Source organism: Rhipicephalus microplus, chromosome 2 (genome assembly GCF_043290135.1).
Source record: "Rhipicephalus microplus isolate Deutch F79 chromosome 2, USDA_Rmic, whole genome shotgun sequence".
Taxonomy (NCBI): Eukaryota; Metazoa; Arthropoda; class Arachnida; order Ixodida; family Ixodidae; genus Rhipicephalus; species Rhipicephalus microplus.
The window spans coordinates 179,810,003-179,833,164 of record NC_134701.1 but is presented as its reverse complement, the minus strand read 5'-3'; the positions used below and the strand labels follow the sequence as shown (position 1 = coordinate 179,833,164).

Sequence of the window (23,162 nt, the reverse complement as noted above, 5' to 3'; positions counted from 1 at the left end):
CCTGACTTGGCACTCGGGATTTTACAATTACTTTATGAAAGATAAAGCAGACTATCTGACTAGTCCACACTTGCGAAAATTATAAGCGACATCAATCAATAACGCGGCAAATAATGCTAATTGTACTTGCTTGTTTTGACAGGATGTGGCGCCTACGCAAACACAAACTATAAAAGAAAGAGTCGGACAAATCAGGTGCCTGACTAGTTTTTCTTCTGGTGTTCGTGTGTCTGCCATGTCCTGTCAAGGTGACGTTAATCATACTATGATACTGTCGACGTTGACTTCTCACCTGGTTCCCTAGTTCTTCTCTGGTGCCCAGTTCGTCGCGTTGGATTCTCGAAAACGTTGTTATCTCGGTGCATTGTTAAAAAAATCTCGTCAAAATGACGGGAAAATCTTGCCACCTCTATTTCCAAGCATTTGAACGTCAATGTGACAGCAGGCCGTCATTTCTAAATTACGGTGTATTTTTTCATTTTGGCGTCTCCCATGTCATTATGAAATACAACCTAGTCATCAAGTTGACAGCATGTTGTCATATAGAAATGACAGTGTTCTTGATCATTTTGACAGCTCACCATGTCAATAAGAAAAACAACCCAGTTGTCAATATGACAGCTTCACCGCCGCTATGACTGCACGTAGTCATTTTGAAATGACGGTGTTCTCGATCATTCGATCATTTTGGTGTCTCGCATGTCAATACAATATACGACCCGGTAGTCGCTTCTACAGTGCTGCGCAATCACCTTAACTGCATGCAGTTAATTTCAGATGACGATGCTTTTTATTGTGGCACTTGGCATGTTTATGTTAAATAAGAACACTGAATATGACAGAGTGATACTCTGCTGTCTGAATGCTTTCATGTCAATTGCAAAAACATTTGTGGGCTTGGCGGCCCAGTTTTTCAAAGTATATGCCCGTTGGCATGCCTCATTTACATGTCTGTGTCAGTAAGCTCCACTGAAGTGTGTCACTTACAGCAGATTCTGCAAAAGATACTGCAATGCAATTGGTACATGTACTTGCACATTTATTTAAATACGGTTGCAGCATTAGGTCACCACCACACTATGAAAGGCACTGCAGCACCTGAAAAACGAAATGCAATAGGATGAACAATAAAAGCTTTACTACATACATGTTGAGTTTACACAAAATACACACTATATGCTTTATGTAAGTACAAAAAATTGTACTTACATAAGCACATAAGGAGCATAAGACATAAGGAACAATGCGATTGCAATTAGCAATCCACAGCTTCTAAGTTGTAGTTGCAGCTCATTTGACGCAACTTGCAAAAATTGGTTGTGAAAGCACCAAGAGCTAAACAGGGACATTGAACATGCTCCATTTCAAGTATGAAATTAAGACCTAGTGCCCATACATATTCGAACACAAAGTTTGTGATAGAATTAACTTTTATGGCATTATTGTGCTTGAACCTTTCTTTCTGCAGCAGCAACAGAGACAATAGGATTACAAATTCAATACATGGTCACTGACTTACTCTTGAATCATCAAAGCAACATTCAAACATTTCAACGTGATGAAACAAATTCATACATAGAAATATGTTTAAAAACTGCAATTCTCTGTCACCAATATCATATGGATGCTAGGAAGGCTCATAGAGTGAAATTAACAGCTTTCTTAACGGGGGGGGGGGGGGGCGTGGCTTTCGATACAAACTTTCTTATTTCTTTATTGATTTCAATGAAAATTTGCACACTTATTGGAAATTCTTTTTTATCCTACTGTACAAATTTCATGAATATATCTTTAAACCTTTTGAATTACAATATATTTCTCTTTCTGGTCTCGTTCCGTGTCTGAGTCGCTTAAAAATATGATTGAAAACTTGTTTAAAGCAAGATGTCCGATTGAGGTCGTGACATTGATGGATTTGTTTATTTACGACACAATCTTTTTTAGTTCTTATTTTTCATGAGGTGACTGTGCAACAGGCATCGAGGCTGTGTGCAACTCCTCAAATAGGTAATTATCAAAAGGTTATACTGAAAAAGCAAGAATGTCACGCCCTGGACTGTACTTCAAGGAATATAGAACAGAAGATGGAACTAAAATATACCTAGCGGTCGCTGAGAAATCAGTGGCACAAGCGAAGCAGGAAGCAAGAAAGGTCGCTTTGAGAAAACGGCTTTTAAAGCTGTGCCAGCGATATTAATTCATCAAAAGGCACTGGGGTCGTAATCTTTCTAGTCTTTCATAACGTGTAGTTTCCCGAGTTCCCAGCCTTTAGTTTGAGGTGCCTCGCTTCCCTAAAACACAAAAAGATTGTGATCTTGATCTTTCGTGTGTTTTATGACATTGAACCTCCTGCACATGTGGCCTTTCATGTGTTGTGCCTTATTCCCTTTATTTTCTCTTAAAATCCTTTTCTAATCTACAAAGAAGACGTAGAATGGATTTTAAACAAAGTTGTGTAGTGGTGTATTAAACATGACAGAAAACAAGATATTGTAATGCAATTATGTGATGTAATATAATGATTTGCCTGCTTTGTCCATTAATGGACAAAGTGCATTGTCCATTAAAGCAGCATAAAAAAACCACGGAAACGTAATAGTTCGTAACACTTATTTCAAGTAAAAACCATACCATCTTTCGACAGGAAAATTTTTCTCCTAACCTAATTTAGGAAGAATAGCTTTTTTTACAACGCGTTTTATGGTTTCTAGCTTTCCGGGAAAATTCACATGTGGCTTGAGGTACTGAAAAATTGTTTTCACAAGGAATGTTTGGGAGGAGGACTTTCTGCTTCACCTAGATTGTCCTCAATTTCTTTCAAGCCAATCGCCGATGGTCAAGCCCCAAGGTTGGGCCAGTTGATGAGGAATCACCCAACCACAAAACAAGAATTTACAACTTTTTGTGCCAAAGAAACAGTGCCATTCACTCCATACTATGAAGGTATTCACTACATATAAAAAAAAATACATTTTTCTTCACTAGACGCACATTTCTTTGTAATTGCCTTTCTAGGAGCAATAGTGTTGCAGAGGAATAAAAACCTAAATGAAAGAAAGGGCTAACAGCATTAGGGAGTTTACAGTGACCAACTTACCACCTTAAAATCAGAGGGCTTTCATGAGGCTCAGCAGCCTTGGCGCAATACCACAGTTGGGTCCTTTGCCTCGTCTTTCGGCGGGTTTATCTGCCCAAAATAACTGAAGTGAAATAGAGGACAACAGAATACATTTGCCTTAACTATGATAGCCATTCACTCTACCTCCAGATCTGTAAAGCTATGAACGTAAGAACGGCCTATGTCATGTGAAATGAAGTGTTCTCAAGCAAAGGGACAACAAACATTACCTTTCATCATAACCTGTTGCAAACAATGCTACCACATTGGCTTGCTTAAAGGGACTGACAACTAATTTTTAGGGTGCATATTTTCTTTAGCGCAACAGAAAGTTAACTTGTCAGTGTCTAGCCACCGAATGGTTATGTGGAAAACGCCGTGAAACATTTTTATTCACAATTTTTCTATCTTCGGCGATTAAGAAGTCTTATACACACTTGACAACACATGCTGCAAACAGTGAGTGCGAGAGCGGTTCGTGTTTGAGCGCGGCAGTTTATGCACGCGCCGCGGCTAGACATGGGCCGCTGGCAGCCAGTATAATACATGCCTATGATTTTGTGCTTTTTTCTAGCCGATCCAAGTGGATTTGAAACTTCAAATGCATCCTGGTACAGGAGCTGTTGGACAGCTGTAGTGTTCAGTTTCAAAAAGGAAGATTCCTTGTAAAGAGTACCATTACTAAAACTAGAAAGATACTCGCTATCGCAAATTTTGCTCTTAGTTAGCTCTTGCCGCACCGTGTCATCCGAAAGAGTAGCTGTAAGAGATTGCCTGATCGGTACGTAGTGACAGCTTCGTTCAATCTTAAAGCTCACCCCAAGAGGCTCTATCATACTGAATTCTTTCCTATAGAAGTCCTGCCACATATATTTGGTTCTCAGCACACCGTCAGATGGATTGAATGGTGTTTCTTCATTACTGAGTGATGACGAGATCTTGGCAGATATTTCTTCACCTATGTTGTGTTCTTCAAGTATCTTTCCAATAGCTTAAAGCCTGTGGTCTTGTGACTGTGAACTCATGAAGTTGATTTCCTTACTGATAATCTGTACCACAGATGACGGTACAAGGTGAAATGATTCTAACTTGATTAAAAATAGGGCAGCATTTCTTATCTGCCACGACTGCACAACCGAGTTAGGAACATTTGGAGGTAATAATTCAACAGTGGTGCATGGCACGTCCCTACTGGCAAGTGTTTCAAGGTCACCTCCATCAAATTGTGCCTCACAGTGACTCTGATAGCCACTACTGCCATGATGACGGCTCACATGTGATGTGAACGACTTCGCATTTGTGAACATCTTCTTGCAGTCGACGAAACAACATAGCGTAGCAATGCCAGAGGAAATGTGTCGCTTTTGAGACAAGATGTTCGAAGAACATCTTGTCTCAAAAGGAAGTGGGCATTACAGAACGTGTGAGGGCAGTTGAATGTTTCCTTCGGGAAAGTTGGAGGAGCACTGGTGTGAGGTCCATGAATTCGTGAAACATGGATGTGTAGTGCATTAAATTTTCTAAAACTTTTAGAACAGTGCTCATTAACACATGGTATGCTAACATTACGAACATTCGAATGGATTCTGTAATGTCTCTCATATTCATACAAATTGTGCACCGGAGTGTGGCAACAATGACAAATATACATGGCTACACATGAATGTTTCCAGGAATATTGAACGCAGAAACAGTGCGTAGACCAGCGATATTGCACAGCTGTAGTTCAGCTGCATGCATTCCTTTCCTGCGCATTAGGCATTTGAGTTATTAGAATGAAATACATTACTAAGGACCTTGGTGAAAACCAGTAGATAATGAAGACAAAGAAGATATAGGGGATTTTAACTGTTTTAAGCGTATTATAATAATTGTGATATAGATGAGAAGAAAGTAATGTGAACAGCAAGTTATCTTTTCGTCCAGTTTGCTTTCTTTACATCTTCACTTCGATACACCTAAAAGCAGTAAAGTTCAAAGTCACCTGTACCTTCCTTAGCTTCATTATCTGTTGGTTTTCATTAGGTTATTTCAAACAAATCAGCTCTTAAAATTCTCCTCATTCATTACTAAGGACCCATATCATCTTCATCAGTAATGCAGAAATTAACACAAGTGTATCAAAAACATACACAAAAACATCATCATCAGATATTACCTTGGTAATGAAGCAAGCTTCCTTGTTGCCGCAGCAGCACTTGCGCTCACTCCTCTTCAAACTGATGCAGACAGCCTCCAGCCTGTGATAAATGAAGCAAACAAGTTGATTACTTCAAATAAAGGTCCTTGTCACCCATGCAAAATAACTTGCTAGATTTGATTACAATATTGACGAATTTGTTTTGTGTACCTTCCTCAATGCACATGCATTTAATGAGGCTTCAAACCCCCGTACACCTCCCCTGGTGATGACGTCAGTGCCATTTAATGAATTTCGGTGCTTGAATATGCCAAATTTTTTGAAACCAAGATGGCACGCTCACCCCAAAGTACATGGTTTTTTCCAACTTCAGAAAACTTGATTTCTTAACTTGATTGCTAATATTATTCCCCACGGTTATTATATGACGTGCACTTTTTATGTTCTACTGTTTATTCCATCACACCCGATGGTAGAACTGTTTGCCGCATGGGTCATAAAGGACAAAGAGCAGAAGAGCATTTTCGTCTCGCCTCGGCCGAGAACATCAAATTTATTCTAGACACATATACTGACAGAATGGACACAGTTAAACTTCAACTTGTGATTACAGGAATGATAGAAAAACCATTGCACGAGGGCACCCTTCTGTAGACAGCGAAGTGCCATGAACATTAATCGCTCATGTTATGCATGGTGTCCTTAATTCTACTCGACGTGAGCCAATAAGCTTTGTGCGAGTAGCAGCTTTTATTTATTTTCACTGACAGCACGCGGGAAAACGGTCGTCTTACGCCCGCATCGTTTCGATCAAACCCGTACTCGTCAATGCAGCGCCTGCACGTATAGTACAACCTGCAACACCCACCGCGGCAGCAAGGCACATTTCAGATCTGCAGACAACACCAAACGAAGAACGTACTGCAATACGAGCATGACAGGCACGCGGCCGAGAGAAACGAGATACGCCAAGCCCAACTGGCCGAAGTACACGCGTAGTATACAAGTGCCACAGAGCCGTCAACTTTCAGTGCCTGGCCAGACTATCGGCTGCGACCAATTTTCCCCACTGAGTTCAGCTGATGCTTCGTGTTCTTTCCTGAAATCCCCGAAATCTCGATAATTAGGGCACAAGCCCTTTCGCGCCAGAATGGTACTACTTTCTGCAAACCTGGCGCGAGCACGGCTCGGCGCCAATCCCCGAATTTTGCAAGAATGAAAGCATGGAAATAATACTCACCTTTTGCAGGCGCATTAGCTTTGGGGCTGTGCTTTCTGGAACACTGTTTCCACGATGTGTCGCCTCCAAAACGCAAACTAATTCAATCAAGTGAGCACAACCGCAGCTCGCACGCGGTTTCTGCAATACAACGAAAGGACAGACGAAAAAAAGAAAACACGCGGTAGCAATGGCGGTCACGGTGGCTCGGGGAAAAGCAATGGCGGTGACGGCAGCTCGGGGAGAAGCGGGAGAGGGAGACGGCACGCCGACAACCAAAACACGTGTTGAGTGACGTCCCGTGACATATCCTTTACGGAAACCAACCAAAGCGCCCGTGGGTTCTTGCTCACATCCTCATTGCTTTCTCTCCACTGCTATTGACGGCGGTTTTGCCGTTTTCTCTATGTGACGCCGGCAGCTTGTCAAAAATGATAAAGAAATGGCCATCAAAATAACGAGTAGTTTTTAGAGTGTACAGGAGACCTTACCGTATTGTATACGACGGGTAACGGACGTTACCTATGAGCTCGTTCGAGTCTCCGAGACTAACCTGTCTGCAAACACCCCCAATGACGTAGTTGACGTTCGTAGGTTGACACCATACCTCCGTCCTTCTGAAGACCGTGCACCCGCATGGCGTTTTAACGGCCGAGGGGTAATGCTACGTAGCTAGCGCATCAAGGGGGAAACATTCTACATACATAAGACGACAAATTACTGGCTTGCCCGCTATGCGTGCTGTGCCAATATCAGGCCTGCTCACTGCCACCGTGACGTCACTCGTTTTGCCCAAACGAGCACGCGTATGGGAGTCTGAATCGATTGCCACAGTCGTTTACCGTTAAAAGAAATTGTTCGCGGCAATGTTTACATGGTTAATAGCTTTATTCTGCAACTGGTTCAAAAAAGGCACTGGTAATGTATTGAGATTTAAAGCATTTGGAGACTCCTCTGTGAGCCATTTCTTCCACGAAAAAGCCAAAGATTGACAATAACGAACGTGTGGTCTATCTACAGGAGCAAAATTTGATGTACCAACAAGTTTACAAAATAAGTACGGTAAATTTTAATAATTCTTCATTTATTTACACACACACTGTTTAGAATAAGCGTATAAACTGTTCCTAACTCGTTTGCAAAGTTTCTGCAGTTTTGTTTGTACTCTTTCCAACATCTGTCTTCATAGACACGTAGTTATTGAGGATAGTGTGCTGCTGCCACAAGTATAGTATTCAGCCGATTATAAGGGTGATAACCATTGCAAGAAAAGCAATATATTGCCACGTTCCATTTCCCAATTTTTTTTATCGTCCCAAAACACCACACGATTCTTCCGTGACAATATTTCGTTTCACAAAAATCTCTTGTGACCGACACAAGAAGCGGTGTTTCCTCTTTTGTTCTGGCCCCTCTCGCAGTGGTGTGTAGCCGGTCATATAGCTTATGGTCTGAGAAAACTGTTAGTACTGGGTCTATATTAAACCGTGTAGCCCCCGTAGGTGCTTCTATCGCACTGCCGGTTTTTGGATTGGTATATTTTTGTTAGGGCTTCCTAATTATTGTAGCTTGAAGTAGAGATCACACACCTGAAAACCAATTAAGAAGGTGCTTTACCTTAAGTGTCGACACGCGTATGAATTTCAGGGAAACATATTAGACTAAGGTTGTCACCGCTATAATACTGCAATAACATGATATTAACACCGGCAAGAAAATACTATGCACAACACCGATGCACTAAGTAACGCAACAACATTCCTTCCATTTTTATCACCCAAGTGAACAAGTCCGTGACGCTTATATCCAGTTGCAAAATTTTTACTGACCCCGAAGGAAAAACGCCTGTTCTACAAACGTTCTGCAACGCGCGTTTATTAATTTAATGCCAGGGCCTACGCCAACAAGTCAGAAGCCCACATAACACATTTGTTTTGGAGCAAGAACGGAGCATGGTGGCGACCGGGCCATTAGAACGACTTAAAAATATGTAGTACGGACACATGTACAGTACCTTCGGGTCACGTAGAAAACGGATGCCGACGTCAGCTTGACGAATAATACGCTCCCATTTCGTTCTTAGGTTGTGTTTAGGAAACGAGAACACTCGCAGCATCGGTCCCTTTGCCGCGAAAATTCGCCACGCAGCATCGCCCAAGCATTCTGATTTCTAGCCGTACAGATTGCGAATATCCAGTGCACAAAACGCATCACATTTCTACGCTGAAGTTCACGGACACAAAAAAAGATGGTCTTCTCAACTCGCCAAGAAGAACACTAGCACGCGACAAAAACTTTCATCCGGCTTGGCAATCCATGTCTGACGAGTGACGAGGGCGAGCGTAGGCATGTCTGTGTAGCGAAACACTCTGTTCAAAACGGAGTGACGTCAGAGCCCGTGGCTGACACAGTGAGCAGGTCTGAAATAATCTTGGTCGAATTGGCTGTGCTTGTTTTTTATAAGTGGAAATACACTCGCAAATAGCCACGTCTCGTCTCATTTTGCGTAACAATATCAAGAGAGGGACCAGTATACCATCCGGAATGATATCTTAGTGTAGGTTGATGGGGAAAAGTACCAAACACAAGGCAAGAGAGACCACGGAATGTTCAAACTTGATGGTGACCACAACGGCGTCTGCAATGCCCACGAACTATACTGATGGCGAACTGTGCGATTCGAGGTGGTGCCCGAAGGAGAGTCAACTCATTTGTTAGCACAGGAACAGATATGCGTGCGTCCATAATAATCACAATAAGTTGCGCTAGATGCCATGCACCAAAAAAATATGTGCGTTTTTTTTATCTCGATCGACGCTATTGCACATTCAACACAATCAAAGTGACTTAGGAGAGTGAAACAAACATTTACGAACTAAAAGAAAAGACGAATGACTGATAGCCGTATTACGCGATTCATATAGCACTTTTCTGAAGAAGAGTAGTGCGCCCTATTTTGAAGTATCACCTATTGGAGATCACACAGTTATAAAAAAAAGCAATGACCTAAAAAACACTGAAGGATGCTATATACAAGTGAAGCAGCGTTAGTCTCAACTGAAAAGGTGAGAAGATACCATTCAACTAATCTACATATCTACAGGAAAACTCCCGAAGTTGGTATGTGTACACGCTGTGGGCTACCACTGGAAATGCTTTTTGTCATGCATATCCACGAAAACTTCACGTCTTGTAAGAACATATCAGGGGTTTTTTTTGCGTTTCCGAAGGCCCAGTTTCTTCAAATGTGCTGTAGAAATGCAAACCCATAGTGTTTTTTCCTGCCAACGCGTTCACAATCAGGCTAGCACTGCCAAACTAGAAAGCAGGTGCTAGAGCAGCCAGTTTGTCGTCTGCTATCGCATGTTCCCTAGGTGAGGTGACAGTCTACGGGCATTGCGAATAGCGAAGTAGAAGAGCGTACGCTACGAATGCGGAATGAACCTGGTTTAATTCCCAGTGCTGCATATATACTCTCGTACACAGCGTAAGACTGACCAGTTAAATTTACTCTCATCAGACATTCATTTTCTGAGTGAAGTAAGCTCACAGTGATCGGCTTCCACTGAACCATTCACCGAGTTTATCGGTGATTGCGCGTACTTACCTCTCTGGTGTACATGCTGTTGTTGCGGCTGAAGCGTCTCAGAGAGCGAGGCCAGCTACTGCGGCAGGGATACTGGTACGGCTCCGGAAGTGCTGCCCTTTTCTCCTGCGAATCACCGCGATCGTTAACCGAACAATACAGTAAGGGAATAAACTAAGATGCACACGCACGTACAGTTTGCTACCCTACTACCGAAAATGTGCAATGAATGAAACCTCCCTCCCGAGCCCAATGCTGCTTAGGTGAATGAAACCTGAAGCTTCATTTCACCTGTGGAAGGTGGCTGACCAGCGATGGTATCGCTGGACGTTAGACAGAGTTGTATTCAGTGGTTGTTTGAATGTTTTATTCAGCCAGGTACCAAACAATCACCATCTCTCTCTCTCACTCTTATACCCTTCGCCGGAGCTGCTGATGCCATGCACCCACACATTTCGCTATTAAACCGCTCCACGGGGTGGTATACGAACCGCGCCCGGCTACCACATAGAAACTTCGGATCCAACCCACGACCTTCGGTTCAGCTGCCTAGCACCGTAACTACTACACTACCGTGGCTGGCAGAAAAAAAAAATATTTTCAACGCTTTTTGAATAGCAGAAGTGAAATTTTGGAGGCGCATGTACTGTGCGATTTCAGTGATCGCCCAAGAATCCGAGGTGGTTAAAATTACCCAGGCACTTCATCTCTGGCGTCTTCTATAGCCGGAGTCGCTTTGAAACTTTGGAACCCACACACCAACCAGCCATTTCTAATACACTGCGCTGTCTTTCGGTCGCTACGTACCTCGTGCCTAAGATATTTACTTCTATCATTCATCGCGTTGTGTTTAGCTTTTCATTCAGAACAAACCAAAAAAAAAAGAAGTTTAGGCAGAAGCAGCTCAAGCCATTGTCTATTTATATTAAAACGCACCACTATAATGAGACAGAATTAAAACAATGTAACTGTTATAACCACACATGGCGAACATTGCCCAACATCATTGAGCGCTTCCCATCATTGGGTCAGCACTAGCAAATATTGGTTATCATATTAGTCATATGTCACGGGTCCCGTTAATTCAGGAGGCGATCGCCGGGCTAATTCCAAGGGCCGAAGTATCGGCCCCCCGAACCGCGCCACGAAAGCGTGGACAATTTAGAAGTGGTCCTATTTGGCACGCCAGCGGACGCCGGCTCTGGCCCAAAGAACAAGTCAGAACCGAGAGTTGATAAACAAAACAAAATTATATTCTCAATAATGGCAGATAAAAACGATACACCAATATGCACACTCGACAACCGTTGAATACGATATGATACCAATCAAACAACCTACTACACAGTGCAATCAGCCACACTCGAAACAACGGACACAAACAACAATCCGCTCTACAATGCAGTCACATCCATTGAACAACCAAGGCACTTAAAGATGAAAGAGTTCAAAAACTTATTGAGTCCAAAGTCCTTGGAACAAAAGACTGAATGATACTCTCAATCAAAGTCCAGCGTTGTTGTCGTTCCGCTGCCCCAGAAGTTTCTCTTCCAGGAAACCTCGCGTCTTCAATTGGCCGCTCTCCAAGCTCCAAACTTCTTCGCCGGAAACACGTCGGCTTCACACACGCAGCTGTTGCCACGCGTCTTCCCTCGATAGTGGTAGACACACACTCTTGCCTGTAGCTTGAGTCTTCACCCCTCAGGAGGAAATCCTCTTCTTCTCCACTTCCTTCTTCTCCTCCTTTGTCACGGAAGACAAAAGGCTTCGCCCACAAGGCGGTACACCCTACGCACTCTGGCGCATACTTTCTTCTTCTCCTGCTTTGTCACTAAGGACAAAAACTTCACCGACAGACGCGGCGGGATACCCTACGCACTCTGGCGTTAACTTCCTTCTTCTGCTCATCTCCCATCTCGGCTGCTCGATTAAATACCTTCCGCGCGAGATTCCAGAAAGTTCTCATCATTTCGTCGGCGTGATACGCAGCGAAGGCTGGGGGAAAGAGCGAGACGATACGGGGGCCATCCGCGACGGATGACTCAACCCGGCATCACCTCGCCCCTTTCCATCGAGAAATTTCCAGGGCTTGCTCGGCCGCCGATGCGAGGAGGTTTCGTCGGCGAACCTACGCTTCCGAGGGAGAGGGACGCGCGCCCGGGGAGTCTTTGCATGCTTGTTTTGTTTTTTTTATCGTTGACCTCATGGCGTCTCTCCCGCGCTTTATCGCGAGAATTTGGCGACACGCCCTTTTCGAGCGCTCGTTTTGTGACATCATATCAATTTAACATTACCAAGCATTTATCCAGCATTATTCAATAGTGTCAGTGCTGGCAGCATCCGATAAATATCGGTAGTCCAGAACACTACCTCATACCATTTAGTGGCAAATAATCGCGTAGTATATACACTATGGAGTATTCTCTGTCGCCCGTGCGATAACGACGAATAGACAAAGCGGGACGCTCACCATCGAAAGGCTTATGTAGGTCACGTATCCAGGCTCCACGAACACCACGTCGTTGCAGAGCACGGGGCGGAAGCCGTGGCCGTGAACCACGACCACGAAGCCCATCTCCGTCGTGGTGGGCAGGTACTCGGGCGCCTGGGCGTCCAGCACGAGCTCCAGACCTGGAACACCGTTTAAGAAGCTTTTACTTAACAGTATTCTCGCATAACAGTATTACCGCACACTTTTGCAGATCACACGACTCTACAAAAAGAGTATAATAAAAACCTATTGGAGTTCGTGTGTCTCTTTAACGAGAGTAGTATACGTGCCAAGTCAGAACTACTAAAGAAAGTCAAACAAGTCCTTTATAATTTTAGTGCAGCGTAACAAATGTCCTCTTCCTTTATAAGAGCGGGACACGGGTGATCGACCATTATGATATACACCTACAAAAGATCACTTCACTAAAGAGCTTATCTATTGTGATTTACAGATCACAATAGATCGCATGTATTTCTACAGATGACTATATATTAACAACTTTTCACCTGAAGGACCCACAAGTTGTAACAAACCGTAGAAAATAAACGTTTAATGTACTTATTTATTTATTATTTATTTATTTGGTTACTTATTGATTGATTGATTTATTGATTGACTGATTGATTGATTGATTGATTGAAGACGACCTACTTGAATGACAGCAGCAGTGTTCATCCCTTAATTGTCTTGTCGGGAGTATGGTTGCAAATTATACGTGCAATTAGTCGCCTTTGATGGCTTTACTGGAGCTCATCTGCCCCGCCGCGGTGGTCTAGTGGCTAAGGTACTCGGCTGCTGACCCGCAGGTCGCGGGTTCAAATCCCGGCTGCGGCGGCTGCATTTCCGATGGAGGCGGAAATGTCGAGGCCCGTGTGCTCAGATTTGGGTGCACGTTAAAGAACCCCAGGTGGTCGAAATTTCCGGAGCCCTCCACTACGGCGTCTCTCATAATCATATGGTGGTTTTGGGACGTTAAACCCCACAAATCAATCAATTACTGGAGCTCATCTTCCTTTATCTTACCGTCTTCGGGAGCGGTGGCCGCGTGGTACCGGTAGAACTCTTCATTTTTCCGCTCAGTCGAGCCGCAGTGGAAGCAGAAGCAGTTGCCGTAGTGCGAATCGAACGTCGGACTGAAGAGCCTGCGCGTGGAATGCTTCTGTAGCACGCCCGAAGAATCCGTTTCGAAGCTACACCTACTGAAACTATGTATATATACGTCACAGAAATAAGTGTAGGGCAGCATGAGCAGTACCAGTGGCTAATGGACTGGACGGCCATCAATCGCGAGTCATTTAAGTGTGGCAGTCACACTAATCAGTGCGTACATCACTCGCTGTTTGTCGCTTCTTAGTCGCCAATCTTGCACGCGCGCACACACACGCACCCGCAAATACATACGCGCACATGCAGGCACATGCACGGCACAGACACACCGAGAAAGAGAGAGGCTCACGCACCGGGACCCTCTGTGGCGCCGACCAGAATTAGAATGAAATATCTCGGTCGAAGGAGTTTGTATCTGATGCGTTCGTTTAAAAAATAAACTAATGTTTTGGTCTCCTATGTGGATATTCCTCCTGCACAACATGTACCAACTTATTCACACAATCATTATCCTTCCCCTTCGATTCATGTATCTACTGCTTTTCCGAGCCCATGCGTTCAGTAGCAGGAAGAGGCGTGACATTAAGGTGGACGTTTTCGTTTTTTTTCTGGTGCAGACTCTCTCTCTATTAAAGACAATATGCAAAGCTTGCATTTTAATTATGCCCTTTAAGAATCACACTCAGTTCGCTGCTGCAAGGGCAACAATGCTTGGACTTACCAACCACAACTCGGTGGTTGCTCTGGACTGTGGTTAGTCATTGTGATGTTGAGCTAACTTTTGCTCTACTGTGTATGTACAAGTGAATTCCGGCTATTTTTCTTCGGATGCCGTTCGAAAATATGGCTTATAATTAATGTTTGCATGTCACCGACATCATATTTGGTGGTGAAGTCGGGAGGCAGAAGCGTAAATTAGATAGTCCCAAACAGTTCGATCCGTGGCACGGCCTGTCGCAAATATTGGGGCTGAATACAACAAAATTTTCTTTCGTTTCGTTCGTAAGAATTCTCTGCCGTTCGCCAGCCGGCTTCACTAATGATACGAACATTAAAACTTCCTCTATTTTTTCTATGCAAATTGTTATAGTGTACGGGGTTGTTTTGAATACGGGCCCTAGTGAAAAAAATTAAAAGCTTGCTGCAAGCTCCTTTGGTTGATCCATCCACACGGTGTACCAGAATATTTTTATATTACAGCGACGGCCATTATAGCACCCTGGAGGGAAATTTCTGTGGTCAGTTTCACCATCATGTGCCACTTAAAGTCCAAACCAATAACAACGCCCCACGCGTAGTATTTTTCATGTGCGGGCGAAAGCTGCCGAGTGCGAAAACGGGCGTGGCTGAAACAGAGACGAAACGCGCCGGCTGGCTGCGTTGGGCGAAAGAGCGTGGTGAAGTGCCGAGAGGGAAGGGGAGCTGCGTCACTGCGCCATAAAGTTCAAAGTTAGATAAAGTATGGGCAGATGGTTCCTACCTATTTTTGTACGAGTTCCGGTCCCAACACTTTGTTGGCATTCCTATAGCGACCGATATCATGTGACCTCCCAGCTCTTTTGAGCGGCTATATTCTGCTTGCGTCAATTTTTTGTACAGTTACGTGGCGTTGGATCTTAATAGACTTAGCTTCTAGCGTTACTTTGCATTACATCCCGATTTTCGGCATCACATGCATATTGATTGATGATTGATATGTGGGGTTTAACGTCCCAAAACCACCACATGATTATGAGAGACGCTGTAGTGGAAGACTCCAGAAATTTGGACCACCTGGGGTTTTTTGACGCGCCCCTAAATCTAGGCAAACGGGCCTCAAGCATGTTCGCTGTCACTGAAAATGCGGCCGCCACGGACGGGATTTGATCCCGCGGCTTACAAGCCAGCAGCGGAGTGCCTTAGTCACTAGACCACCATGGAGGGTCCACTCGCTTACATCTGGTCGGTGCAGTTCTTTTGCGCGTAGCGGCAATACACGATCATGTCCCATAGCTGGTGACCGAGACGAAAGAGACGTCGCACGGTGCTACGTTCCTCCTTGTGCCTTTGGGCCATCCATACTTGCAGCTGCCTGAATAGTTCACCATCACCGCCGTTGGGCTGCGCACACCGAAGCAAGGAAGGGGTAGCGTAGACAGATGATAGCAAAAATGTTAATGTAACGTATTTCGGAACGCTTCGGACTACTTAGGTGGAGGTACACCAAAAAGTGACCTTGCAGCATGCACGCCGACCTAATTAAAGGATGACTTAATTTATGTAAGGACCTAAAATAGCAGCTCCGATATTCACCCGTGACATCGGGTTCAATTGAATGCACAGAATAGAGATTACTAGAGGGAACTGGGGCTGTATGCGATCTTTCAGATTACATGATGAAGATGACATTGAAAGCGCATGCGTTTCTTACCATTTTGTGTTAGTAACCCGATCATTTTTCTTGTGAGATCCATTGCGATTCATGTTCCTATACAACAAATAAAAAATCATGCGTTTCTGCCGATACATAAGCAATGGTACCTTCTACCAAAACCTCTAAAATTGAGAAACTAATCATTGTAGTTATTGTACAGTATATGTCGTTAGAAATTTTCTACTTGCGAATGCAAATGCACGTTTCAAGTCGGGGTTCATAAAGTTCAGAATAACTTACGATTTCAAGTATATACAGGTAATAATGAAAGTAAAGACGTGGGCTACGAAAAGAGTGTGCATAAATATATATTTTCGGCATTTTCTGTCGTGATTTTTTCACCTCACATTCTCACCTCATCGTAGGTGGCGTTGTCAGCGCAGTTCCGTTCGAGGACCTTCGTGGGCGCGCCCTTTTTTCCGTGCAGAGTGGCTTGCGCCGCACAGAGGCGAGACCGTCGCAGCGGGTTGGCGTTGCACACAGTGACGTCCGGGAAGGCCATGGCGAGGCCCTGCTCGGAACTGTAGCTCGTGGCCACCGGGAAGGCGGCGTACTCGCTGAACACCAACAGACACTCGAGACCGCACTGGCCCACCAGGAGAGTGACGACCAGTAGCCAGCAGAGCTTACGCAGCAAGCCACCTCGCCGGCCGCATAGCACATCGAAGCCGGGACCTCCGGATTCGGCCACCAAGTCGCGAAACCTTGAAGATTGTGCAAGGAACAGTGTGTGTAGACGAAGGCGCTTGTGTTTGTCGTTCCTTTTCTGTTCTCTTTTTCACGCTCTTTATATCTTTCAGCAAGCCCACCGACAAGCCCAACTAAGCGTCCTCATGATGCGTAGACAGCCGGTAAGTAAGGCGTGAACATGTGAGGTGGGGGGAGCAGGGGAGTGCCCCTTCCTAATTATGTAAGGGGGGGGGGCGCAAGCTCTGCCCCATACTTTTCTTCAGTCGGACCTCTCACGGCATTTTTAACGCATAGGATTACGGTATTCTTTCTTTTTTGTTTACAATAGTTCTATGAACTGCATTTAACGAACTGTTTACTTCCCGCCTTCCCCCTGGAAAGCCGAGGACTAATAGAAGACCTTTGTGAGAAGCACGTCATCACGAGGAGATGCATCTCCCCGTCCCGTCGGGGGCACGGCCCGCCGATGCCGCCCCTTATAAGGGGGAGTGAGCGTTCTCTCCGGATCAAATAAAGTTGTTTGCCTGCCTGCCCTTTATTTTCATTTTGGCATACATTGTGGAGATCGTTTTCTTTCATATTCTAACAGAAAAGGGTGTGAGAGGTGGAGGTCGAAATTCACGCACCCCTATTTGAGAACCCTGCACAAGCCCGCTACTGATAGATCACGCTCATCTACCTCCTAGCGCGTCCCTCAAAGCAAGAACATTCAGCATATGCAAATACTACTCGCGGACCGCTTCACATGAGACAGGCTCCCTCAAGGCGTGGCATCTGCCCAATTTTTCTAAACACAAAATGAAATCGGAATTTGTAAAATGGAGTTGATAGTTTTGTGGTGCAGAATGTGAGGGCAACTTAGTCCTGTCTGCTACTTCTTTTTTTTTGTTGATGGTGATTACATCGTTATTATACATTGTGTGTACAATATTTGTCTGCATTTGTCCTTCATCTTCTTCACTCGTATATAATCGTGATCGCTTTGAGCACCTTATTCGTACGATGAATTGGTGAGTCGGCTCTGCTGAATAAATGGCGTCGAGACCACCATATCGCTGCTGTCTTGCAACATATTTATATGCCTTGTTTCTGGCATGGAGTGGTACCCGGCATAAAAAACAGCAAAATGTGATCCCACATATAGATTGCATGCATGGGAAAAGTCCTATAGTGTCGAAGGACAGTAAGTCGCTGCTCCTGTTTATGTCATACACCCCGCCATGCTGGTCGAGTGGCTAAGGCGCTCCGCTGCAGACCCGCAGGTCGCGGGATAGAATCCCCGCTGCGGCAGCTGCATTTCCGATGGAGGCGAAAATGCTGTACGCTCATGTGTTCAGATCTGGGTGCACCTTAAAGAACCCCATGTGGTCGAAATTTTCTGAGCCCTCCACTTCGGTGTCTCTCATAATCATATGGCGGTTTTGGGACGTTAATCCCCACATATCATATATTATCAATGTCTGCGTCATACAAGGTTCTCACGTTAAAAGAAACTTCCCTTTCGTCCAAAGCACACACTGTAGCAGCGTGTCATTTCTACACAAGCGATCTCGTTTCTTTATTTGCATGCTCTTTTCGAGTCTTCAGAGCACAATCCTATACCATATTGCGTCATTTCTAAGTTTGGAGAACGGGTGTGTTTGCGGGGTTTCGCGGCCTCAAAATCAAGCGCCCCATTTTTCCTTGACTCCGTTTAGAAGAATACACTCTTGGGGCAAGTTTTTAGGTTATTTGTAAGGTTATATCGAAGGCTCGTTTAGTCTGGTTCTCCTTCGGGGCATTTCTTTCGTTTCTTGCGTTTTTCTTGAGCGGCGCTTTGCACTGATGGGGTGTTCATGTTGCTTAGGAGCATGCGCATTGCGCTCATAAGGGTCTGCAACATGTTGATGACCTGGAGATCCTCAGTTGTCTTTTCATCAGTGGTTCGTGATGGCATCCAAGTGCTGGACACTTTGAGTCCGGTGCTTGCAGCTCTAAGGTAAAACGATGGCCCGCAACATGGTATCCTTTCGAGAGGAGGTCAAGAACGCATCTGTCCTTCAGTGGAATGCCAGAGGACTTAGGGCGCGTATGTCCGAGTTCCGAAAATATGTATTCACGAACCAGTTCTCCATAATTGTGATTTGTGAACCAAACCTGTCAGCTCAGATGAGACTGTCTGCATATGAGTGCTTTATGTCTTCTACCCACGGAGAGCCCAGCAAGGTTGTGTTCATACGGCGCGACTTAACTTATGTTCATCACCCTGTACCCCCTGACGAAGAAAACCAGTACGTTTGCCTAACAGTAAAAAACAAAAAGGCCACATTTACCATCATCGGAGCCTACTTACATCCATCAAGTCGTCTAGCCCATGAGCGCTTGCGCGGAAATTTGAATTCAACTCTCCAGCCATAGGTGATAACTGGCGACTTCAATGCCCACCACTACTTATGGGGAAGCTCCAGGGTCAACACTAGAGGTAGACAGTTAGTGTCTTTCGGTTCTGAATGTGAACTTATCCTCGTGAATGACGGCAGCCCTACTTATCTGCGCGGATCGGCCTATAGCAGTTGCCTGGACCTGACTTTCGTCTCATGCTGGTTCGCCAGCAGAGTGCACTGGTTTTCGCATTTGGAAACTAGGGGTAGTGACCACATCTCAACATACCTGAAGATTGACGGCTTTCCAAGTCTCAAGTCTTCCAGAGCCGTCTAGTGCACCGATTGGCAAAAATACAAGTTAATCATGGAAGACTATGATGGCCCCTCACCCTTCAACCTAGAGGACGCAATAAAGAGTGCCCTACAGTCAACGACGCGTTCGCTTCCGGTGAGCTCATCTCGCACTGATATGGACATTGATCTCGAAAAACTCCGAGCGATTCGTCGTCGTGCAGAACGACGTTATAGACGCACGAGGCCACTTGATGATCTGAGAGTGGCCAGACGCACACAAAACAAAATACAGCGTCACATGGACAAGTTGGACAAGCAACGATAGGTATCTTTTTGCGAGTCTCTGGATCCCAGAAAGCCTCTGTCACTAATCTGGAGAACTGTCCGGGGTCTTCGTACAACCAATACTCAGCGCTACCCATTAAAATCTCTGGCACTTCACTTACGCTGCGAAGAGATTGATGTCGCAGATTCTTTCTGTTGAAGGATTGCCTGCGACTCTAATTCAACTGGGACGAAGACGCCCGACTTTTCTGTATCCTCACGTGATTCCCGAATGGAGATTTCGTTTTCGATGGACGAACTAAAGGCTGCACTTACCGCGCTCTGTGTCACCTAGGAGATCAAGCTCGGAAGGCACTCTTGCAGCTGTACAACGGCTCCTGGAAAACTGGCATGGTTCCACAGGAATGGAAGTCAAGTCGCCTGATTCCACTTCTCAAAGCCGGCAAGCCACCCTTGGACATTTCCTCTTACCGCCCGGTTGCCCTCGTGAGCTGTGTGGGAAATGTTATGGAAAGGATGATTTTAACGCGTCTGGAATGGTACTTAGAGTTCTACGAAATATATGCAGATGCCATGTCCGGGTTCAGGCGAAGCTGCTCGTCAATTGACAATGTAGTTGACTTGGTGGCATATGTAGAACACCAGAAGGCCTGCAAACGGTTATCTGCTGCTCTGTTTCTTGACGTTAAAGGGGCATACGCCAATGTCACCCACAAAGCCATTCTCAGCGCACTAGAAGGAGTGGGACTCAGTGGCAGGATATATACGTGGGTTCAGAGCTACCTACAGAATAGATCATTTCACATGCAGACAGAGAATGGCCCGACACCCGAGTATTACTGCAGCCGAGGAGTCCCGCAAGGTGGAGTGCTAAGCCCGACGCTGTTCAACCTAACACTCATTGAACTATTTAGCAAGCAACCAAGCAGTGTACGACTTTCCATTTATGCTGATGACATCTGTGTGTGGACATCAGGTGTGACTCGACTTCTACTTTGCGCTCGACTCCAGAAGGCAGCATCAGTGACATCGTACCATTTACGCAAACAAGGGCTCGAAATCGCAAGTGAGAAGTGTGCAGTCATGGCTTTCACCAGAAAACCAATGTCCGCTTACGGCATATCAATTAACGGGCAGTTGGTGTCATGCAGCCGGAGTCACAGGTTCTTGGGAGTCGTAATCGACCGAAACCTGTCCTGGACACCCGAAGTAAACTACGTGAAAAAGCGGCTGACTGCCATTTGTCACTTATTCAGGTTTCTTGCTGGAAAAAGTTGGGGAATGTCTGTCGAGTCTAGGTTACAGCTGTACAAGGTACTATTTACTGAATTCCTGCGGTATAGCCTACCTGTTATATCTATCACGTGCAAAACTAACCTGCGCACAATTCAAAATATTCAAGCCCAAGCGCTTAAGATATGCCTTGGTTTACCCCGCTGCGCATCGACAGCTGAAACAATTGCCATTGCACAGGACTACTCGATCATGACGCACATCACCATTGAAACGATGCATACGTACCTCAGGACACATGCTAGGAATCCTTCCCACCACTTGGCAACCCTCGCTACTGAGAGGCCCCGCACGAAATTTAGTGCAATTGTCTGTGCTCATCGTGCGTCGTTTACGTCAGGTTTTACGTCTGCTGAGAAACTGGTGTATCCTCCGTGGGGCCAGACACTTCCCCGAGTACGTGTTTCAATTCCAGGAATACAGAAAAAATCAAATTTGCCTTCATCAGCCCTAAAACAATTGAGCTTGAGCCTTCTGCACGAAATTTACAACAACCACGTCCACATATACACCGATGGTTCAACCACAGAGTCTGGTTCTGGTGGTGCGGTGGTGATTCCAGCTAGAGGAGTCACTCTGCGAATCAAACTTCCACATGTCACTACGTCTACGGCGGCAGAACTTGCGGCTTTGCGTGGCGCCCTAGAGTACAACAAATTCCAAAGACCGAGTAAATGGGCTGTGTTTTCCGACTCAAAACCAGCTCTACAGAGCATGCAGTCAGTCCTTCGACGAGGTTGCCATGAACAATTAACTCACGAGGTTGTCAAGCTTGTTCACCACGTCACAGAAACAGGCCACGAGGTCAAGTTTCAGTGGCTTCCTGGCCATTGTGGGATCAGTGGCAATGATTCCGCAGACAACGCGGCTCGCACATCACACCAAGAAGAGCACACCCTTCCGATTCCTTTGTAAAGGACTGACGCTGCACAGCAACTTCGTCACCTGGCACGTAGTCTGAGTCTGCAGGAGTGGAACACCCTAAGCATAATACATACGAGACTATACCAAATAAACCCTCGACTGGAACTTCGACCACCATCCGGATTTCATCGACGTGAAGTTTCACTTTTTTGTCGCCTTTGGTTGGGGGTTGCCTTCACACAAGCATATAGAACCCTCATCGGATTAACCGACAACGCGGAATGCGACGTCTGCTGCACCAAAGAAGACATCGACCATCTGATATGCCATTGTCCTCGATTTGCCTCTGAAAGACAGAAGCTTTCGGACGCATTGCGACAATTGGACGATCGGCCACTTTCTGTGCAGATGCTACTGGAACACCGTCGTCGCCTTTCGTCGGCTCAAAAAGCAGTCAAAGCTGTCTTGTGCTTTTTGATGACTACAAGCCTACGTGACCACCTTTAACTTTTGTGTAGTGCCACCGCTGCATACGCGCCAGCCGATTGACTGACAATCCTCCTTTTTTGTTTTTCTCTCTCTTTCTCTTCTCTTTCCTCTCTCTCATCTTTATGCCCCCTTCGCATTCCACCAGCGTAAAGTAGCAAACCGGGCATGTGCCTGGTTAACCTCCCTGCCTTCCTTCTTGTTGTTTATCTCTTCACCCCCTCTTAAGCGGCGTCTCACAGTATTCGGCGTCTCATTCCAATCGCGCAAAGACTGCTAGTTGGTTGCAATAGGCCAACATCATTCAACTCTTTTCACTCATTGTTGAGTGACTGTATTTTTGTTCCCCAACATGCAAACTCCAACGTGCTTATTATGCCGAAACATGGCCTCAAATTCATTGCGCATCCGTCGAGCGCGTCGGAGGGAATGAGTTCACTTACATTGCTTTTCGAACACCGTTACCGGAAAACGTCAACAACGGTCGTTGGAAACGAGTGATTGAAGTCCTGCAAAAGGTAACAATGAACAAAAATAAAATTCAGAAGTCAGTCATCTCTTCGAACGTACCAAGGCATTTCTTTTCTGTCTTACGAAATTGAAGAACTGACTAAATTAGAAGCCAAAGCAGTTGCTGGTGTGAAGTCCACATACAATATACGTGAGCAAGTTCCTCCTTTGAGATTATTGCTCATAATTTAGGATTATTGCTCAATTTCGAGATTACTTGCTCAAAGCACTGTCCAGCAGTATACGACATATTTACAATTAAGGTTTTCAAATAAGTGTGAAGGGAGCGAGGGGGGGGGG

At 45.2% G+C, this 23,162-nt stretch overlaps 1 protein-coding gene and 1 long non-coding RNA gene across 2 annotated transcripts in view; both read right to left on the bottom strand.

Moving 5' to 3' along the window:
- LOC142786758 (acid-sensing ion channel 2-like) overlaps positions 1-23,162 on the bottom strand; it is a 47,535-nt gene that overhangs the window by 11,628 nt on the left and 12,745 nt on the right. Inside the window, exons 2-6 of the mRNA XM_075884391.1 lie at positions 16,433-16,781; positions 15,601-15,764; positions 13,581-13,699; positions 12,534-12,694; positions 10,085-10,189 (exon numbers count right to left, since the gene is read on the bottom strand). Coding sequence (XP_075740506.1) covers positions 10,085-10,189; positions 12,534-12,694; positions 13,581-13,699; positions 15,601-15,764; positions 16,433-16,579 — 696 coding nt within the window. The 5' untranslated portion in view covers positions 16,580-16,781. The remainder of the gene's footprint in view (positions 1-10,084; positions 10,190-12,533; positions 12,695-13,580; positions 13,700-15,600; positions 15,765-16,432; positions 16,782-23,162) is intronic.
- On the bottom strand, positions 1,019-6,763 carry LOC142786754 (uncharacterized). The gene is made up of 4 exons (XR_012889145.1): positions 6,499-6,763; positions 5,277-5,358; positions 3,098-3,200; positions 1,019-1,098 (listed from the first exon to the last, which is right to left on the bottom strand). It is a non-coding gene; the product is annotated as an uncharacterized LOC142786754 (long non-coding RNA).